This window comes from Pholcus phalangioides, unplaced genomic scaffold (genome assembly GCF_987345545.1).
Source record: "Pholcus phalangioides strain wild (caught in Gottingen) unplaced genomic scaffold, Ppha-v1.0 ptg000039l_1, whole genome shotgun sequence".
Taxonomy (NCBI): Eukaryota; Metazoa; Arthropoda; class Arachnida; order Araneae; family Pholcidae; genus Pholcus; species Pholcus phalangioides.
In genome coordinates, this window is record NW_028301625.1 from 22,416,218 (window position 1) to 22,436,081 (window position 19,864).

Consider the following 19,864-nt stretch of genomic DNA (forward strand, 5'->3'; position numbering starts at 1 on the left):
GTGATTATGCATAATTCCCAAATAAAGTCTGATAAATATGGAAAAATTTATGACATTTCTTCTCTTCATCAAACCAATTAATTACTTTTACCCGCATACGGTACGTGCACTACACATATTTTGCAATACAAATTAAATTGAAGTAAGTGAAAAGAAGATAAAAACATTCATAACAACGTTAATTGTAATGTTGGCTTTTTTCACACATTAACATATGCAAACAAACCAATATTACCATTCGAAATCAACACCCTGGATCACAGTTTTGTTCAGTAAAAAAAATAATTAATTGACAGATTATCATATGCCGCAGTATAAAATCATACTAAATCAATGTCTAATTTTTTTAGCTGTTCATATATGTTAAGTAATCGTAATAAAAATTGTGTGCAGTTTGGTTAAAAAGCGGTAAAAAATGAGTTAGGAAAACTTATCTAAATTACTGTAATAGGCGGAAAATTTGGTCTCCAAGTAGAACACGAATATACTTACGAAGCATAGATAAAATAGATCAAAACTTTATTAAATTTTATTCAGAAGTGCAGAAATATTTATAACCATTTAGTTGTTGAACTAAATTTTTATATATTTTTAAAAATTAGCAAGATTTTGCAGCTTATTTAGCGGCGAAAAAGAGAAGAAAAACGGGAGCTAGAGTGTGAAAGGAATTTTTCATAGATATCGCCAAGAAACGCGAGAGGTCATGAGTAGTCAATTGTTGTCATTTTTATTAATTTCCTGCGACTTATCTATATCTATAAGGTAATGCTTTAACCCCCTCCGCTTACAAGCTATTGGTAAGAAATTCTGATGATCTTTCTTCGACGAATCGGCGATAAATATTATAACCTTGTCCTAACCACACGTTAAAAGAAGCAAAAAAGAAAAGGAAGACAAAAACAAATATGAAACAAAAACTAGTATACTAATAGATAAGTTAAGAGATAACGTACGAAATAGGGTGAGGAAGAGAAATCTATATCTGTTAACTTTTGCGGTGCACTTTACATATAAGAGCGAAAGAGAAGACACTACTTGAGATCATACATAACATGAAAACTTATTGCAAAATCTCTCACAAATTAAATACCATTTATTAAGGTGAACATGCACTTTATTTTCAAAGTAATAAAATTAAATTATACACCTTTTTATAGACAACATAATCTAAAAATAAAAAAAAATAGCATATAAACACAATCTCGACGCAAAAGTTTAGACAAAGTCAAATTTTCAGCAAAACAAAACAGATTTTTAATAATTTCTAATGTCCCTTCTATTTAATAAGTTAGTTAATGGAGGTTTCCATCAAAGAAATTATGTCTTGCATTATTTGCGGCTCAAAATTATGCTCTAATTCTCAAAGAAAGCTCTAGGATCTTCTACAGACGAATACTATCGATTATTTTCATAAACCTCTCGACAAAATGCCTCAAAGATTATTAATAGCTTTGTGATCGGGACCCATATGCTGCTCAGTCGATAACTTCAACAATAGTTTGCACATTAAACTAGACTTTCGCACGACCTGCTGGATGTACAATCTACCTCCGACTACGACCTGCCTGCATTATCTTGCTGAAACTCCCACTGGAGACCAGCTAGCGATTCACCAGATAGTAATAGGTCATGCTGTAGTGTCCGTATATGATGCTGAGCATTCTGGTGACTTCTGAGAGAGCCTGTTAATACCTGCCATTGCAGAAGAATGCAGCCGAAACCATCACTTTGTCTATGACTACAATTAATCCGTGGTTTCTAGCGCAAACAGTGCAGATATTACCGTCATCTATCTGACCCATCCAGGTTCCACTATTTAATAATTGACCAGTTTCTAAAAGTGACTTTTAGTGGAAAAGTGACCCGTGCCGAGCCTTGTAATTGGAAAGGTATGACCAGTTTGCTGATTTGGTCAGCCGGGGCAAGAACACATTTCGGCGTCCCCATGCAATGTTGAAGGAGGGGGTTGTTGGTGAAATCTCTACGCACTCTGGTTCAGCGCCCAGGGCACCAGACTCACCTGCACCCCCGTAGTTGTGGCCTTGGTTGTGACATCCAGAATGTTATGGGCATCTTTTTTTTCAGCAGCCTCGCTGGGCATTTTGCCTGTTGTGGCCTTGTATTTGTATTACGTGTCAAAAACACCACTATAATAGTATAGAAATAAACTGAGATATATAAAAAAAACTTTTTTTCATAAGGTAAACAACAAAGCTTCGCGATGATGAGAGAGAAAAGAAAACAACTTGTTTCAATTTATCTCACGGGATACGCAATATTACGTCCTTGATCGTAAAGTGGTAAATTTTTGTCTTTTGGCGTTAATTTTTTGGTTTTGATGTGTTTCTGGGTGAGATGAATTCACTTGAATTTTTTCATAATATTTGAAGGACTACGCCTTGGGTCCCTTGTGTAAGGAAGCTCACTCTGCAATTTTTTTTTACTGGTGATATTAAACGAGTATTCCTGTTTTTTCAATATGGTCACTTTATAATATGATCTATCCTTTTTTCAAATAAAAATTCTTCTATATTCCATTCGATACTAAATCAAGTTTTCAATTCCGATCGGGAATTTCTTGAAAACATCCTCACAAATGTAAATTCGGTTACCTACATTTAGTTATGAACATCAGGCTGACCATATTTGCATGCGAAAATCCGCGGCGACATCACTTATTGCCAAAAGTAAGCAAAGTTGTCAACTATTACTAAAATCACAGAAAAGTCGTCGATCGCTTCAAATGAAGCGCTACTGCAAATTTCAGTGAATCAAAAAAAAAAAAAAACCATGACAAATATGTTAGATGAACATTCTTATTTTTAGTTGTTATTTACCGTGATGTAATTTCTGAATTGGGAAGATAATTTTTGTGGATTTTGATTTTTAAATGTTATTTTAATTTAGTTTTTTCCATTTAATTGTTGAGTTAAAGAATACAAGTGAAGTTTGCTTCTTTGAAAATACGTAAAAAACCGGAACATTTTTGCGAAAAAGTCGGGATGATCAGAAAAATAAAAAAATTGGGACTCTTCTTGGAAATACGGGATGTATGGTCACTTTGATGAATATGGACCTGGTATGACGTCATTGGTGAAGTATTTCGGATAGACGTATATCCGAAAACTCTCCGTCTCGTATATCTCTGCCAAAGGTGATAAATAAAGAAGCGGTTCAAGGAGTTGGCATCACACATAGTATATGAAATTGTTACTAGTGTTGTGTTGGGTCGAATGCGTAATGTTTGTTCATTTAAAAGTGTTATAATAATTAAAGTAATAAGTGAAGTTCTTAAGCTCAATTGATTAAGTTTTGTGAACGTCATGCTAGTCATATTCTGTGGTCATCAAAGACATTTAGTTGTGTTGTGAGAGATTGTTCATTATTGGATATTATTATTGAAAATGAGTTGGGGAACCGAACTGTGGGTATGTAATAATTCCATGCAATTCCAAAGTTTGATTTGCTTTAAACTCCATTTAATAAAAGATTTGGTAAATAAATATCTCGTTAACCTTGTGTTTCAACTATTTTAAGAATCAACAAAAATTACTTGTTTTATTATAAATTATGGGGGGGGGGGGGGGCGTGATAACACACTTTTCGTCTTAAAGCTCTGCTACTAGTAATTTTTTTATTGCTTTGTATAGATTTTGCTATGACACCTCTGGATATCAGTATGAAAATTTCTAGTTCATTGTTTAGTAATGAAGCAAGTCTATATTATGTGTAAGAAATACACCAATTGATCTCATTGATCTCTCTGCAACCAATGCTCTCTGACTTGAAATGCATGAGTTTTGATAACTATTTCAAAATTTTCTTTCAAGTATTGATATGGTAGCTAATCTCTGTTTAAAATATGTAGGAAAAAAAGAAAACATGAACTGTATTTACATTCAAAAAATAACTTGGTAATGTATCATGTGGAAACAGTTTGGTTGCCTCATTTGTCGCATTCTTAACAGATGATAGGTGTACCACTTAAATTAATTTCAAATAAGACAATGAAAATTCAAATAGTATCAAAGATTATTAAATTTCTTATCTTAACATTGTGTTGCTTTGAAGTATAAATCCTTGCGGGACAGATCAATAAATGTGTTTGTTCATGCCAATGTGTGTTTAAAATGTTTGTTATTGACTGTTTAGTTTGTCAAAACAATACAGATAGATACACAATGAATTTTTTACTGTTTACAATAATGGAGACATGAATTCTTGAAGAATATTTTGTAATCGGTTTATGAATATTTGTAATAATTGCATGTATGTAATAAAAAATGAAGCTAAAACAATAAGCTTACAAAAAGGTTTTTAAACAACTATGAAAATCAGATATTTAAAGTAAAAATTACATTTACAAGTATTTATGCAGTATTTATAATATTTCTAGTGTTTGCAAGGTTCCTTAAAATCAAAATATCAAACTATTAGGTAAAAATATTACTGATAATCACATGTGGATACAGTGTTAAATACTGATCCTAGCCATGTTTTAAAATTTTTTGTTTCCTGATGAATTAAGTTCTAAAAATTATCAACTATACGGATACCCTTCGGTTTTTAGGTGTACATGTGTGCACATTAAAATTGTGTGTTTATATGTATTCTAATTTAGATTAGTGGAGTATTTTAGCCCGTTTTTAGAGACACATAATCTCACCTTCTATTACTCAATTTGGCTAGCTTACAATAATTTAAAGGTCCAAGGCTGTCCATAACTGTGAAACAAGCAAATAGACACACAAAAAAGAATTTGTTGATATGTGAGGTAAGTATGATAAGAAAAGGGTTGATGACATGAAAAAAAAGATACCACCCAATACTCAATAAAAGGGAGCTATCAACTCGTGAGTCAAATGTTGAAAATTTCAGAAGGATACTAGCTCAGATAGGCTAATGTGGTTTTTTAATTGTAAGGCCCTTACTGTTTAGCAGTTTTTACTTGGTAGTCCATTATTGCTGCCCCGTACATTGACTTTATAAACACAGAGATAAAACTTTGTTTGACAACATGCAAAAAAACCCAAGAGAAATACCTGGTGAAAATACTGAACCATGTGTATTCTGTGATAGATACTGAGTGACCAAAACAGCTTAAAAAATAACCCATTCCAATCTCTCTTTAAAAAATATTGTTCATAATATAAACAAACATTATTGTACGATGGCTAGACAAATTGCAAAAAAAAAAAAAAATCTAGGCATCGGAACAATTTTTAGGCGATATAAGAAATTTACACCAAGTAAAAAGAAGCATTATTTTGAACCTTTTGACTTTTTAAGTGCATAGTGACCCTCTTTCATGTTGGCAGATATGCTGCTGTAAATTTCAACATTTTGGGCTGCTCTCAGGCTGCAATTTAATAACTACAGAAATAAAATTTCGTGCACCAAATGCCAATTTTTTAGTTGTTATGGTGACTTGGTGCACTGAGATTTGTTCAGCCTTATTGTACAATTAAAATGCATGGCTATGTGAAGCACATCCATCTGTTAAATTTTTCTAGGCACCTACTCAGCTCAAAATAAAACTGGGGGGAAGTAAAATACTTAGACATTGCCACTTTTATGAAGAAAAAACAATCATTTAATCCAGTTTTATATTGATCAGTGATATGAAAATAGTATAGCCAAATCCCTCTTTTTCCATTACTGGCACGTCAAAAACAGTTTGTTCGCAACAGAGGGTTAACCTCAAGAGGAGTTTGTTAAAATGTTTTAGTTTGAAAAAATATATCTATATTTTGGTTGTAAAAGAGGAGTGACCATCAAGAGGGATTTCACTACCACACAACTGCTGCTAGTAAAATTTATTTCATTGCAAGTTGGTGAAAAATATTCAAGGTTGCTGGGTTGTGAACCTCAAAATATATTTTTAAATTTAGAAAACATAATTGAAGAGCTTACAAATTCCAGGTTGCCACGGCGATTAAAAATCTGTGTTGGTGACTAAAATTTTCTATGTTTTATTAAATTGAGGGCAACACAAAATTTTCTGAATTTGTCGGCATGTATACCATCATAAAAGACAGAGTTCCAGTAAGTTCAGGAAAACATTTTTGGGGGGTTTTTTTTGCAAAGAAATATAATTCCTAACTCCTAAAACAAAAATTTGACTGGCGCCTAATTTTTTCCCTCGATTTGTCAAGCCGTGGCTTGTAGCAAGAAGGGGTTAGCATCAGTTTTTTTTTTGTTCCTTTCTTGCTCCAACGTTAGTTAACCCAATGGTGTTACTTTTCCTGTGTTTTTCAGCAGATAGAGCTAACTGTTGGAGTTACTTTTGTCTAGCATATAGTTTTTCAAACTTTTTGTTCCATCGCCCCCCTCTTCAGAGAAATTTTTTTTCATCGCGTCCCAACTCAAGTGAACCCATGGGATCCTATGTTATACCTGTAGCTGCTATCGCCCACTTCGGGAAACACTGGTCTAGCACGAAACAAAGAAAAAAAAATTTTAAACAAGAAAATGGACTTTTAAAAGTTCTAAAAATGGAGCTAACCCCTTCTTTCTGCAAGCCCTTCAAATTTTGGATTGTTACTTAATGCAAATAATCATGCAGAAATTAAATTCAGCCAGACCTCTGAACATCACCCCTCCTGGAAAACGAATGAAAATGGCTTCATAAGCGGGGGGGGGGGGATTTCATAAGTAAGCCCAATTTGATGATAATGCTGGCAGGAACCTTCAAAACTGATGTTAGCCCTGTAAGCGGTTTTTAAAATGTAACTGGTCCGCATTATAACTGCCATAATAAAAACCCCACTGAGCCCTCCGCAAAATGCCACACCCTTTTTTCCGATTTTGTGCAACTGATAGTGCTTTCCTGAACTCCGAGAATTACAAAAAAAAAAATTCAATTAGAAAAAACCCAATGAATTGCTAATTTTTGAGTTAGTTTTAAGTTGACCTTTATGAATCATTTACTAGTGTATTTCGTGGTCATTATTTTTTGTTTGAGAGGACTTGATGCTTCAACGTAACCATAGGCGTACGGAGAATTTTCTCGAGGGGGGGGGGGTTCCAAAATTTTCTTCTGAAGGGTAGGTTTTTACGTTTTTTCTTGCAAAATAACACTATTATCTATACTGCTATATTATATATTATCTATACTACACTATAATCTGGGCTTGGGGAGCGGGGAGAGTCCGCCAATGAACGTAACGGGTGTTTCTTTAATAGTGATTCCGATCCTAAACGCATGCGAATTATATTTCATAACGCATTGTTGAATTAATGGTAACTAAAGAGGACTTAGTCGATTATGCTTGGAAGGCGAAGAGGAATTTGTTTCTTATGGATCTTAGTGTAACTAATTATCTCATCCGGCGTTCAGTCGCTCATCGTATTTTTACTGCAGGTTGTAACTTTTTACTATTGCAGGGATGGTTTTTTTTGGTTTCTGTCGGGCTGCATCACTACGCAGATTTGTTTACTTCCGCAGTTTTCTTAGGTATTTGGGCAAATAGATTTGTAACTTTTTTTTTTGCGATAGATTCGCCTCTTCTGTAGCAGTTGGCGTATTTTACGTAAACTAATTTTTTTTTGGATAATTTTTTTAGGCCTTAATTCTTCAATTATTCAGCTATACGGGGAGACTCCCTCGGTTAGGTTAACGAAAATTTTAGTATACTCGTTAACAGAACGCAGCCGTGTAATGAGTTGAACTTTAACGTCAGCCATCATTAGAATCACCGTTACTTGAGCCTGATGCATTTAATTCCTGCCGCGCTGTATCACTTTCCAGAAATACGCTTCTCTCTTGCAGGAATTTTCTAGTCCTGTACATGTAAAAGTAAATGAATACGCTAATATAAAATGCAAGTTTTAAAAAAAAAAGCCGCAGACTTGCGTGAAGCTTATCTTTTCCCTCTGTACGCATGATAGAGAAATGAACTAACCAGATCACCCATGAAGCCAGTTATGTTGCATAGAAATATCGTGACATGAACAAGATAATGACATTTTTCAATCCTCAAAATTTTCCGTTCAATTGTGAAGCTGTTCATTTCAGTCTTTTGTGAGTTTATTTTGACAGTGCTTGTTACTGTTTCGTGAATTCAATCGATTTCCCAAAAAAAAAAATCGAGAAATGACGTTTCGGCTAACGCATGATTCCGGAGCGAAATCTTTATGCAGCCCGATATCCTGCCATTATATTGTTCGCTCAGTTTTCGATAATCACTTGAATTTTACTATTTAACATCCGTTCAAAAAAAAAAGCTGCTTTAAGCTCGGTGGTTTTGTCTAAATGCACAAAACGATCGTTAAAGCATATTTCATTCACGGTTTCGGGTTGTAAAAAGTTTTTTGATCGTTTGCTCACGCTTTGAAATTACTATCGCTTGTGCAGGGGGAAAAATTATGTACTAATGTTTTATATTGAATTTTTTTTGGAAATTTTGTTTTTAACGAACATTCCAAGATTTTTTACTTTTGTTTCAGTGAGTCTGATGGTATAATACAGGGCTTGACAAAACGAGAAAACATCTAGATACCAACAAAATATTTTAGGAGCCAAGCGTATTTTTGTCCAAGTTAGTAATCACACAAAATTTCGAACTTCAATACTAATTTTCTAGTCACCATGGTAATCTGGCGCCTGGGATTTGTCAAATGTCTGGTATAATACTTTTAAGAAAGTCTTTGCCTGATTTTGATGACTTGTTTGATATTCATACAATTTAGTTCAAAATATTAATTTTCCTACAGTATTTCGTTTTAGAAAAACACAATTTCTAAGGTGTTGGAAAGTTTAAGGACAGCCGGAAAAATCCCATATCTCAGAAACCTGTGGATGTAAACATATGAAAATTGTAGTGATAATTACAAGTAGGGCCAAACATTTATTAGTGAAAAACTTTCGAGTGCTACACTGTGTCCCAGAAAAAGAATTATTGAATATATAGTAAAGGTTAAAACCTACTGGAAAAAGTAAGAACACGCACTGGAAGATTATGCACAAAATTATTTAAATAACCAAGGGGAAAAATTGCCCTTTTTCTCTATAATCTCCATCATCCTGGATGACATCGATCGAGGTAAGTCATAAATAATGTGCAGTGAAATCTTTTTCCATGCCTGTTTGATTACTGCCATACGGTCATGTTTATTTTCTTACCGCATACTATTTCTATACACTTCAGATTCAGATGAGGACTTCTGGCTGACCAGTAAACGAGTTATGGAGACTGAAATATGTACAAAAGCATTGTCCTGTTGATACAAATGCTCAGAAAAGTAGATTTTCTGCCAGATTTGTCTTGATACGCGTCAAAGTTGATTTTTCAGCTTATGAGCGTGATTAGTTTTCCTTTGGGATGTAAAATCTCCCCAAACCATGACGGGTCCATCTCCAAATTGGCGTTTCGAAAATATGGCTGTCACGGTGAGGCCTTGCCAGTAATATTAGAAACCATCAGGTCGATCTAAATTGAACTTTTTCTCATCAGAGAAAGTAACAATTTCACTTGGCACTATATATAATAGATACAAAAGCGAGTTGAATTCGCCAAAAAGCATATCTGTGCTGTTTTATAAGAGGAGGTTTGCACTTCATTTTTGCATAATAGACATTCGGATTGGTTTTTTTACACATTACGCACAATCCGACTTGTGCTAGGCAAGTTGCATTCGTTCTGAATTATATCAGATAATTTTTTTTCTTTCACGCAAGCCCTATTGTTTTGACGAATAGTAAAGAGGAGGCAGCCGACTTTTGCGAGCTTTCTGTCCTTAATTTTGGGGATCCTTTATGAAATTGTTAAGTTTCCGATCTTTTAATTCTTCTCGAAATTTCATGATTCCATTTTCTCTGAGAACAAAGATTTTGCCCTTTTCCATTTCTGATAAATTTATGCCTTTTACCAATTTTGCAGCTCAAGACAGTCTCAGCTACGAAGCTAACATGCCGAATATGCAAATTTCTTTCCCTGACATCACAAAACACGTTTGTCCTTATAGTACTTTTTTTCCCAAAGGTTTTGACCTCTACTACAAATTCAATTTTTTTCCTAAGACCGTGCAGCACTCATTTTTTTTTTTCACTCGAAAATGTTTAGTTTTTCTTGTAATTATTACTCTAAAATTTTCATGTATTTGTATCCACAGGTTTTTAAGGTATGGTAATTTTTGTTGTTCTTAACGTTGTCCTTAAACGTTTTTTGCACCACCCTATTAGCATCGTGTCAAATTTTAACTCGGTTGATAATACTACGTATTTTGAATTCCGATGACGCAAATAAGGTTTACTTTTTCAAGTTTTGTCCATGTTTTCCGTTCTCTCGTTGGGTTTTGTGAATTTACAAATGCCAATGAGATAGTTGACTGCGGTCGAAAGTTTTATTCGTGACCATTAGTAAGGAGAAAAACAATAATTGTCGTAGTACGTGTCATGAGAGAGGCGCGCGTGAGTGTATGCTATTCAGCTTTTCTTAACCCACGGTTCTGCAGGCTTTCGCTATTAGTCATAACAGCTGACAACAGATTTTCTGTTGATAGTCGGGTTTTTTCCCTCTCTTCTATACGTTCGTTCACTTCATCAGCGAAATTTTACTTTGGATAATGACATTCAATGAATCGATATTACTTATTCCGTGCTATAAGATTCGCCTCCGTATGGAATATCAATTTCATGAAGAAACATTTTTTGTGCACTTCTACCGTCCAGACTTTTCAATTAGACGCGGCATTTTTATCCGAGTTAAGGATTATTTTAATCATCTTTGGGAATGTTTTTGGTTCTTCGATGCCGAATCAATGAAAAGCAAATTCTTCCTTGATAGCAATAAAACCCATGGCTCACAATTTATAAGCTGTCTTGCGAAATTCATTCTTAAACAAGAAGCTCCCCCAATCTTTTTCTTTCTCACTCAAAAAAAAGTGAATTTTTTCAATTGTGTTGCAATTTTGGTTGGCCAGTCTCAAGCCAGGTCCTGCTACGACACTCCGATGCGTGGATAAAGACTTACAGCGGCTCAAAACAGCAGAAGAATGCAAAAAAAAAACACTAGACAGCGATGCGCGTCGAAGAAAGAAAATGCCGTCCGAATAGAATGCGCACGAATGAAATAGTTTCTTTGATGTACCGAATCCCAGTGGATTGCACTCCGACGAGAGCGAGGGTACGCAATGTTGCGCTGTTCGTTGTCCACATCGACCGTGCTGTGAACAGCACTGCGGAGTCGGTTTTATGCCGGTATTGCACTATGAAAGTTTTCTAACAGTTCTGTTATAAAATTTGAAAAATTCAACCAGTAAGATTATGGTCCAGCGTGGACCAACCTCTTGGGGTAAATCGCTTATATCCCTCTTGGGACAGAGCGTGGTCCATGTCTGGACTTACAGTAAGATTATGGGTTGCATTTGCTCGAATGTAACCCATGAGCTTTATTGGCTGGATTTTTCAAGTTTTATAAAAGGGATTTTATATCGAACTTTTATAGTGTAATCCCGGACTTACTGTGAGTGAGGCTGGTCGTACACTTGAAGCTACTACGAGCGAAAACAGGTCGCGTGTATGCGCAAGGCTGCTAGGTAGCTGTCCATTTTACGACCAGTTGAATTCTGATCACCTGTTCTGAATGTCTTCAATTGTTGCTCATGCTTATGTCTGATTTCGAATCGTTACAACACAAATAATCGCTCCGTTTAAATTGCATCGAATAATTAATACCTTATTAGGCTGATTATGAATATGTCGGTCGTGGATGCTCGTAACTCGAGAAAGGTTGAAACCTCCGGGTTTAGTGCGAGACTAGAATCGTCTAGCCATTTGGAACAGGCTCTGAGTAGTAAGTTCCGGACTTGATTGCATTAGAGCGTATTAAGTGACAGCCGTGCGTCAGATATTATTCAATTACGTTGAGGATGTCTAGCGATATATTTTCATTCATAATAGTTCAAACTGAAGGCTCTTTAATTGAGAAAAGTCGTCTTAGAGTGTAATTCATAAATCGAGATGGACCATTTTTTTTTCTTCTGAAAGTGATATAAATCGAGGGATTAGATGAAATATTTTTCATAAAGTTTGTAAAATTAATATTAAAGAAAAAGGCTGCATTAATTTGTTTTATGTCAAAACTCATTAGGCATTCAAAAAAATCTTTTGGGTAGCTATTGTGTACGAGTAGGTCAAGGACCATGATTTTTTTTCTAAATTGATCGTTGATCATATGAAACGTGTTTTGGTGAATACATTAAAAATTTACCGATTAACCCCCCCCCCCCATTTTTAAAAATGAACGATTTGAAATCCAAACGCGTCAAATCAAGACCTTGAAAATCGTTGGAACTTGGTTTTATTTTCCTGAAATGCGACTGGGCATGAAAAAAATTGCTCTTGTGAAAATGAACGAATGTCCTGTAGTTAAAAAGGCATAGCATGATCTATAACGGTATTAATAACCAAACCACATTGCTGGTCTTATCGTAACATGGTTGGTTTTTAAACACTGAGTTTAAGTTTTCTCTTCCCTTTTTTTCACAATTATATATTGTCGCCGTAGGAGCTTTTAGAAGTCGTAGGTAATTTCTTAATTTATGCTAGATCTGTCAAAACTCGTTTAGTAGTCAGATTGTTAGCTAATGAAACTTCTCATTCGTTGTGGATTTTCCTTGAAATTTGTTTTTCCTATTATTTACTATTAGACGATGCAAAAGTACTCGATCTTGTAAGAATCGATTCCCAGCGTTGACTGTCTGGATGTTTTCCTAAAAAAAAAAAAAAAAAACTCTTATATTTCTCTGACCTGGCTGGCTTTTTGTGATGAAGGCATTCGCTACCACGGAGAGCAAATTAACTGTGAATAGATCTTTGCCAGATAATGCTGTTGGAATGTTATTTTTTAACAAAAGGCAGCCTCCAGTAAAAGAAGAATGGTTCGCTAGCAACTGGGTGAAAAGAAAAAAAAAGCGCGACCTACTTTTTTTATGTAGTGCTAGACACTACGTACTAATAAGATTTTTTTTCCCCCTGTTTCGGCTTACGATACTCCGAGATGGTGTAAAAATCTAGAGTAAAATAGAGTGACAAATCGATTTATGTTACATGTGAGAAAAAAAAATCAATATCGGTACTTTTCGGATGGTAAAGGAATACCATCGGAAAATCACTACACCTCGTGATTCTGAGTAACTCGTAAAAACTCTCATTATTCTTTCCGCTATAAGCGTTTTCCGAGTCTCATCACTTTTTTTCATCCGTTTCGAATCATACGGAAGCTAACATGCATCGATGTGCATCAGACCAGAGTTGTATTTGCGGCAATAGCATCTAATCGAAGACAGGGATCGTATGTATAAGACATTTGCCGCTTTCACTGATCCGTACTTCGGGGAAGCGGTTAAATATTAGTTCCATGCCTATGAGTCTTGGTAGCCATCTCTCTATGGCTGTCCCAGCATGGGCTGTTCGTGTGATAAGTGCAGTTTGTTTAGTAAGGGTCGTTGCACGTGTGTTGCTTCGATTGGTGCTTCTCGACAGCTGATAGATAATTTCGTAAAATCATTTCATGGTGCATTTACAGAGCTTTCCTTTCGCATGTACTGCTCCCGTGGTGTTTGGCGGTCTTATTTCTTTGTCACTGGCTCCTGCTGCGTATTTCATGTTTCCACAGCGTTAACCTAACTCACTTTTTCTTTCCATCTCCGGAGGAATTTTCGTTGAATAATTGATAAAGCTTGTGAAGAAAAATGTTGAGTTCATTATCCGCTCACTGGGGATCAAAAAGTGGTCGTTCATGGTATATGTTACGACTTTACTATAGACAGTTTTTAGTTCCTTAAATATTGTTGGATACGGTGATCCCGTGTTTTTTTAAGTCACCATGGTGACCTGGCATCGCTCCTGTGATTTGCCAAGCCATTGTATATGCCCTTCATTAATTTGTAAAGAGGTTTTTTTTTTTTGTCTGAGGTCGTCACCGACTTGGATTGTACGTAAAATTTTAGGGCTGATTAAATTCATATGGAAGTTTATTGAAATACAGGACTCGTCCACCATCTTTGAGAAAAAGTATGACGACGAGAATATCGCTATGGCCAATCGCTGTTCTCTATCCTCCTTTTTTGTCAATGATTTGCAAGACATCATGGAGTGGCAAACATGTTCTTCGCTCAGAAATGGGTGACAAGTCTGTGCTCCTTAGCTTATTGGTGGTTTTATGTCAAGTTCGTAAAATGTGAGATATACAAATACAATATCCTTAGTCGAGGCATTTTGTATTTAGTTCTTATTTTTCTTATTAGGATGCGGAAAAAGTTGACAGCTTTATTTTTTTGTTGTAATATTCTCAGTTTTTGTTTAAATGCTTATTGGAGGGCCGGAACTAGATTGGAGCAAAGGGGACAACTCTGCCCGGTCGGAAAAATTTAGATGCGAACAAAAACACCGTTATAAAATCATCGAATTTTACAGTGGTAGGAGCGGCGAAATGTTTTTCCCACTGCACAACAAAAATCTTTATTAAGGCCCTACTGATGGGTAATGGAATGGGGGTCGTATATCTTTACTGTGTATGAAATTGTAAGGTGATTGACATACTGAGATGAAGACAAATTTGGATATGTTGATATGCTCTCGTAAACTTGTATTGTAATGCTGTGAATCTAACAATGTTACAACTGAATTTTTAGTTTTAATTCCTTACTCATGCCGAAAGATGTTAGAAAATTGAACTTGGCCCACCCATGTGCCATCCTCAAAATAGCTAACGAAACGAGGATGTTTACCATATTAATTCGGGGAATCCAATCACCAATTATGGAATCACGCTCATGGTAGACATTTTATTAACACGCATGACAGGTTTTTATGCATCAGCCGTGAACTGTGAAATGCGGTTCACGGTCATTTGCAAAAAAAAAAAAAACCGTTGCGACGCCGACCTGATTTCCCAGATTACTTCAAAAAACAAATACAGTAGAAGGAAACTTTCTCTTTTATTATTTTAGTTTTTCTATATTCGATCGAAGTGACTCGAATAGTATCCATAAAATCACTAATGCTGCCAATACCCTATAATATAATACATTCTATTTTCAATTTATCATTTCCGAATAGCATTTGTGTGCGATATGGACTTCAGGCGATATGGGAAATTACCTTTTAGATATTGCTGTCTTTGAGCCAAATGGTTTGCGCACCAATTCTTATCTTTTCAAGTCTGGATTTAGATCCAGGCTTATAGAGACAGCTTATTTATCTTTGAACTGTATTTCCTGGTCTTGATTGCCACAGATTTTCTAAAAATCATCTTGGAATACGATGAAATTATTATTGTAGATATTTTGTGGTAAATACAATGGGTCGATCGACATACAGATGAATTTTTTTAAATAAATATTTCTAATAGGTGGTAAAACTCGTGGTTAAAAAAAAGAAAAAAAAAAAGAAACGAAATTTGCTATGTGGAAAGGATTTCAATTTAGGATATATTGCTCATGGTGGGCTGCAATAATTGCATAGCTTAATACAGTCCAACCCCGTTATAGCGCCAACCCTGCTTACCGCCACAAATTTTTAGTGAACAAATCTTACATTTAAAGATTATAATGTAAAAAACCCATCATAGCGCCAACTCGTTATAACGCCAACTGTTTGTATACATCCAAAGTCTCATTTTCCAAGAAAATTTCCACAACATTTCTCCTCCCATCATTATGCTTTTTTATTTTTTCTGAAAGGAGCAGTGAGGAGTTATTCTTTTCTCATTCCAATGTTATTATCAGTCAACGTGACAATAGTTTAGAGAAGTGTTTCCCATAGTTGGTAGTATCGCTCCCGGGGGGGGGGGGGTGATAGAAGCTCGGGGTTCATTATAGGATCATCTTATGGGTTGACTTGAGCTGGGGGCGATAAGAAAAAATTTTTAAAGAAGGGGGCGATGAAACGAAAATTTTGGGAAACAATGGTTTAGAACAAATGACTTGAAGGCTAAAGAATGGTGTGAGGTCGGGGGGCTAATGATTGTTCTATATTATACTGAGTGAAATCCAATCAGTCGTAGCCAATTGGTGCCCATGAGTAAGGCCGGGATTGCACAAAAGGCGTCATAAACTTGTTGTAGGGGTTTGTTACAATCCAACGAATTAGGGATCCAAACTGCATCATCAAACTTTACGAAGTTTCTTACATGTGTAAGCATAACAGGGTTGTCATATTAGGGGATTTCAATTACCAGGGTATCGATTGAGAGAACCTGTCAGCTAGAGATTAATATGAAAGATACTTTCTTTAGTGCTCGATAATTTGTATCAGCATGTATCGGAGCCGCTAGGGGTACTGCTATTTTGAATTTAGTTCTCACCAGTTGCGAGGATCTTGTTGACTGTTTCGGTGGGGAACGAATTTTCTTCCAGTGATCATTGTGGCGTTAGTTTTTTCTAACTTTTCTTCTGGTAAGGTTGATAACAAAAGACTGGTTCCTTTGTTTCGGAGAATTTTGATGTTTTGAGATAAAGGTTAGCGGAAGTTTTCAAAGACCGGTTGTAATCAGTCAGGGTGGTAAATCAATGGAAAGAATCAAGTACGAAGCTGTCCTCTGTTTTTTACGTCATAACCCTTTGTTCGAAAAAAGCGTGTTTGTACATCTCGCCCCATGGTTCACGGATAGGGGTCATTTAAGTATTACGTCAGCATCGAGGGAGGAGGGTTTCACATTTGCTGACTTTTGATGACAAGGGGGGTTTGAAGGTTGCTTACGTATCAACCACCCTTTTTTGAAGATATGAAATATTCTAAGTTGCTGACTAAATTTTGCTGATAAGGGTGAGGGGTTCAGTGTGTGTTTTGCTGACAAGGGGAAGAGGGGGGTCAGAAATGGCTAAAAATCAGCTGACGTAATACTTGAATGGCCCCATAGCATGCGTAACCTTTATCTTGAAAAGAAAAGAGCATTCAGAGAGTATAAAAGTGGACGAGGTGACCTGTAATTGTTTACTGATAAAAGAAGGGCGTTGAAGAAAGCGATGAGGAAAGGAAGTTGAATCTAGATTGGCAGATAACATTGGCTCTGACCCAAAATAATTTTAGATATGTCAATAATGGATGTAATATTTCGTTTTTCCGTTTTAGTTTGTTGATGTTTACTAATAAGTAAATGTGTTCCTTATTATTTATTATAAATTTGCAATGTGTCATCCAATATGGGTCTCTAGACCCCTTGGCTGATTTTTTGTTTCATCTTGTATTTATATAAAAAATTAAAACAATAAAAAAAGAAAAAAGGGGACAGTTGGCCCCCCCCTTTCGATAGGAAGGTCTAGGTTACAGAGCAATGTAGGCATGTGTAGTACTTTCAATGACTTATTCGCGTTGGTTTTTAATGGAGATAATGATATACGGGTGTTGTATGGGGTAATAAAATCCACAACGATATTCAAGTGGAAGCTGCGGAGTTCTTAAATCTTCTAAGAAATGTATGTGCAAGCAAAGCACCAGGACCAGATGATATCTATCCCAGGATCTTCAGGGAATGGCTAATGAATTTTTGGGGCCAGTCGTACAGATATGCAGGAGTAGTGTTGCTGAGGGTATCGTCCCAAGAGATTGGAAACTTGCTAATGTTGTTCTGATATTTAAGAAGGGTAATAGAGAAGCTGTGTCCAATTATCGTCCAGTGTGTTTGACGAGCTCCCTCTCGAAAATTTTGGAAATTATTATCAAAAGGCAGTTTGTGAAATGGATAGACGAGAATAATGTATTGTCGGAAAATCAGCATGGGTTCAGGAAGGGGAAGTCGTGTGTGATTAACCTCCTTTGCTTCTATGATCATGTGACGAAGGCTTTGGGTGAAGGCAAAAATGTAGATGATGTTTACCTTGATTTCCAGAAGGCATTCGATCGGGTCCGGCATGGTAAAACTCTTGACGCGTTTTTACACGAGATTGGGGGGCAACTTACTGAATTGGATGGAATCGTGGTTAAGAGATAGGTCACGAAGGGTTATGGGTGAACGGGGTATTCTGATCGTACGTGCGTCACAAGTGGAGTTCCCCAAGTGTCCTTGGTCCCATGCTTCACTTTTTATCGATAAACTTGATCAGGGTATTGATGGGATTGTTCGCAAATTTGGGGATTATGTGAAGCTAGTGGGGGTAGTCAGGAATCCAAAGTGATAGGGAGATACCAGACAAACTTGAATTGATTGCAGCATGGACTAATGAATGGAGCATGAACTTAATTCACTCATTTCGTTTCGAAGCACTGCTACCAAAATCGCAGATGACGTGAAGCTAATCGGGGGGGGGGGGGGTAGTCGGGAATCAAAGCGACAGGATGGGCGTTATGCCACCAGATGGCGACATTGTCAGCAATTGTGAGCTTTGGCCTGAGTTAGGTCCGACCGGCTATGTACGGTCCCGTTCAGTGCACACGAGCTCCAAGGAAAGATTGAGAAATTCATTGCTTCTGTAGTTTAGTGGTCTAGGGCGTTCACCCGGAGAGTGAGGGAGCATGGGTTCAGTTCCCCGGTGGTTGAATTTTCTCTTTCCAAAGTGTATCTTCCCATCAGCCAGCTGTTAAAAACCTTTGTACGATTTGTATGCCCCTCAAAAAAAGGAAATATCACGTGATCCAAAAAGCCTCATTGACACGTTTAAAAAAAATAGGATGAACATGTTGCTGGGGTAAATCGAGAAGCTATCCATACTTAAAATGAAACAACCATAAGTATATTTTATGGGCATTGTTAGTATTTTATCATGTATATAATATTGTTTCTAGTTATTGTAATTTGGTTGCTGAATGAATGAACGCCACAACTTTGCCACTGGACTTATCCCGGTGGCGAGATTTCTTCCAGCCCAGCTTCGTGGCAGAGTCTGGAACACTTTATTTTGTATCAAAAAAAAAAACATACAAACTTTTACAACATATTTTCCCCGGACAATTGGGTACTGTCGCGATTAACAAATTTTGTGGTGATTACAGACGAGATGGGATTAGGAGTTGGAGAAGTTTCGGGGTTTAGTTAAGATGAATGTACACATATTAGGATGGAGGTACGTTTTAAAAACAATTGATGGCCCCCCCCCCCCCCATGCAATCTCATCTGTTATCTTACACTTGCCGTATTATATACTGTAATTGGGTTGCTGTATTCTAGAAGTATGACATCCATATTTGCTATGGGCATCTTTTTCTGAGTCACCTCGTTGGGCATTTTGCGTGTTGTGGCTTTGTATTTGTAGTTGTATTGGTTACATTCGCTAAAATGTAACCGATAAGATTATTGGTTGTATTTTTCAAGTTTTATAAAAGAAACTTTTCAAAACTTGTAGCGTAATCCCAACTTAAGTTAAATTACTTGTTATTGCCATAATCGAAACGAAATCGCTTCTAGCAAGACTTATCCTATTTGGGATAAAAAAACAGGACTTCTGGAAACCTAGGCATAACCAACATTGGAGCGGCTTTTTTTTTCTACTTTGTGTTGTGCAGTGTAGTTTTGATTGTAGTTGAAGTTTTTCCTCAATTGAACCTCGGGATTTTAAAAGGGGACTTCTGCAGTCGTGGCTGAAAATGTTTTTTTGTTTCCGATTTGATGAAAGTACAGTGCGTCCATAAGTAAAAGACCCTACTTTAAAGTAGCCTACAGGCGAAACTAGTCATCAGAAAATTGTGAAATTTTGTGGAGGACTTTACATTTGTTTCAGTCCCCCCGAAACAAATTCCCATCACTCATGAATTTTGAACAAAAAGTTTATGCAATTTTTTTTGGTAATGGCTTTCTTTATAAATGTTGTAGGCATCCATTGGAAAATCGCATTCGTCTGATGCATGCACATTCATTGAAACTTGTTCACTGCGTCACACGAAATCTTCAACGATTTAATATCACTGCGCTCAAATTATTAAAAT

The 19,864-nt window shown here is 36.2% G+C and overlaps 1 protein-coding gene across 7 annotated transcripts in view; it reads left to right on the forward strand.

The window, feature by feature from the left end:
* The window catches only part of LOC149065712 (formin-binding protein 1-like), a 146,052-nt gene that overhangs the window by 31,289 nt on the left and 94,899 nt on the right, over positions 1-19,864 (forward strand). The window contains exon 1 of one of the 7 annotated variants that reach the window (XM_089253871.1): positions 3,168-3,428. The exons of 3 other annotated variants lie outside the window; for them this stretch is intronic. In XM_089253871.1, coding sequence (XP_089109997.1) covers positions 3,405-3,428 — 24 coding nt within the window. In that variant the 5' untranslated portion in view covers positions 3,168-3,404. Of the gene's footprint in view, positions 1-3,167; positions 3,429-19,864 lie in introns of those variants that run through there. 3 more of the 7 variants (XM_089253870.1, XM_089253873.1, XM_089253872.1) reach the window with 3 other exon arrangements.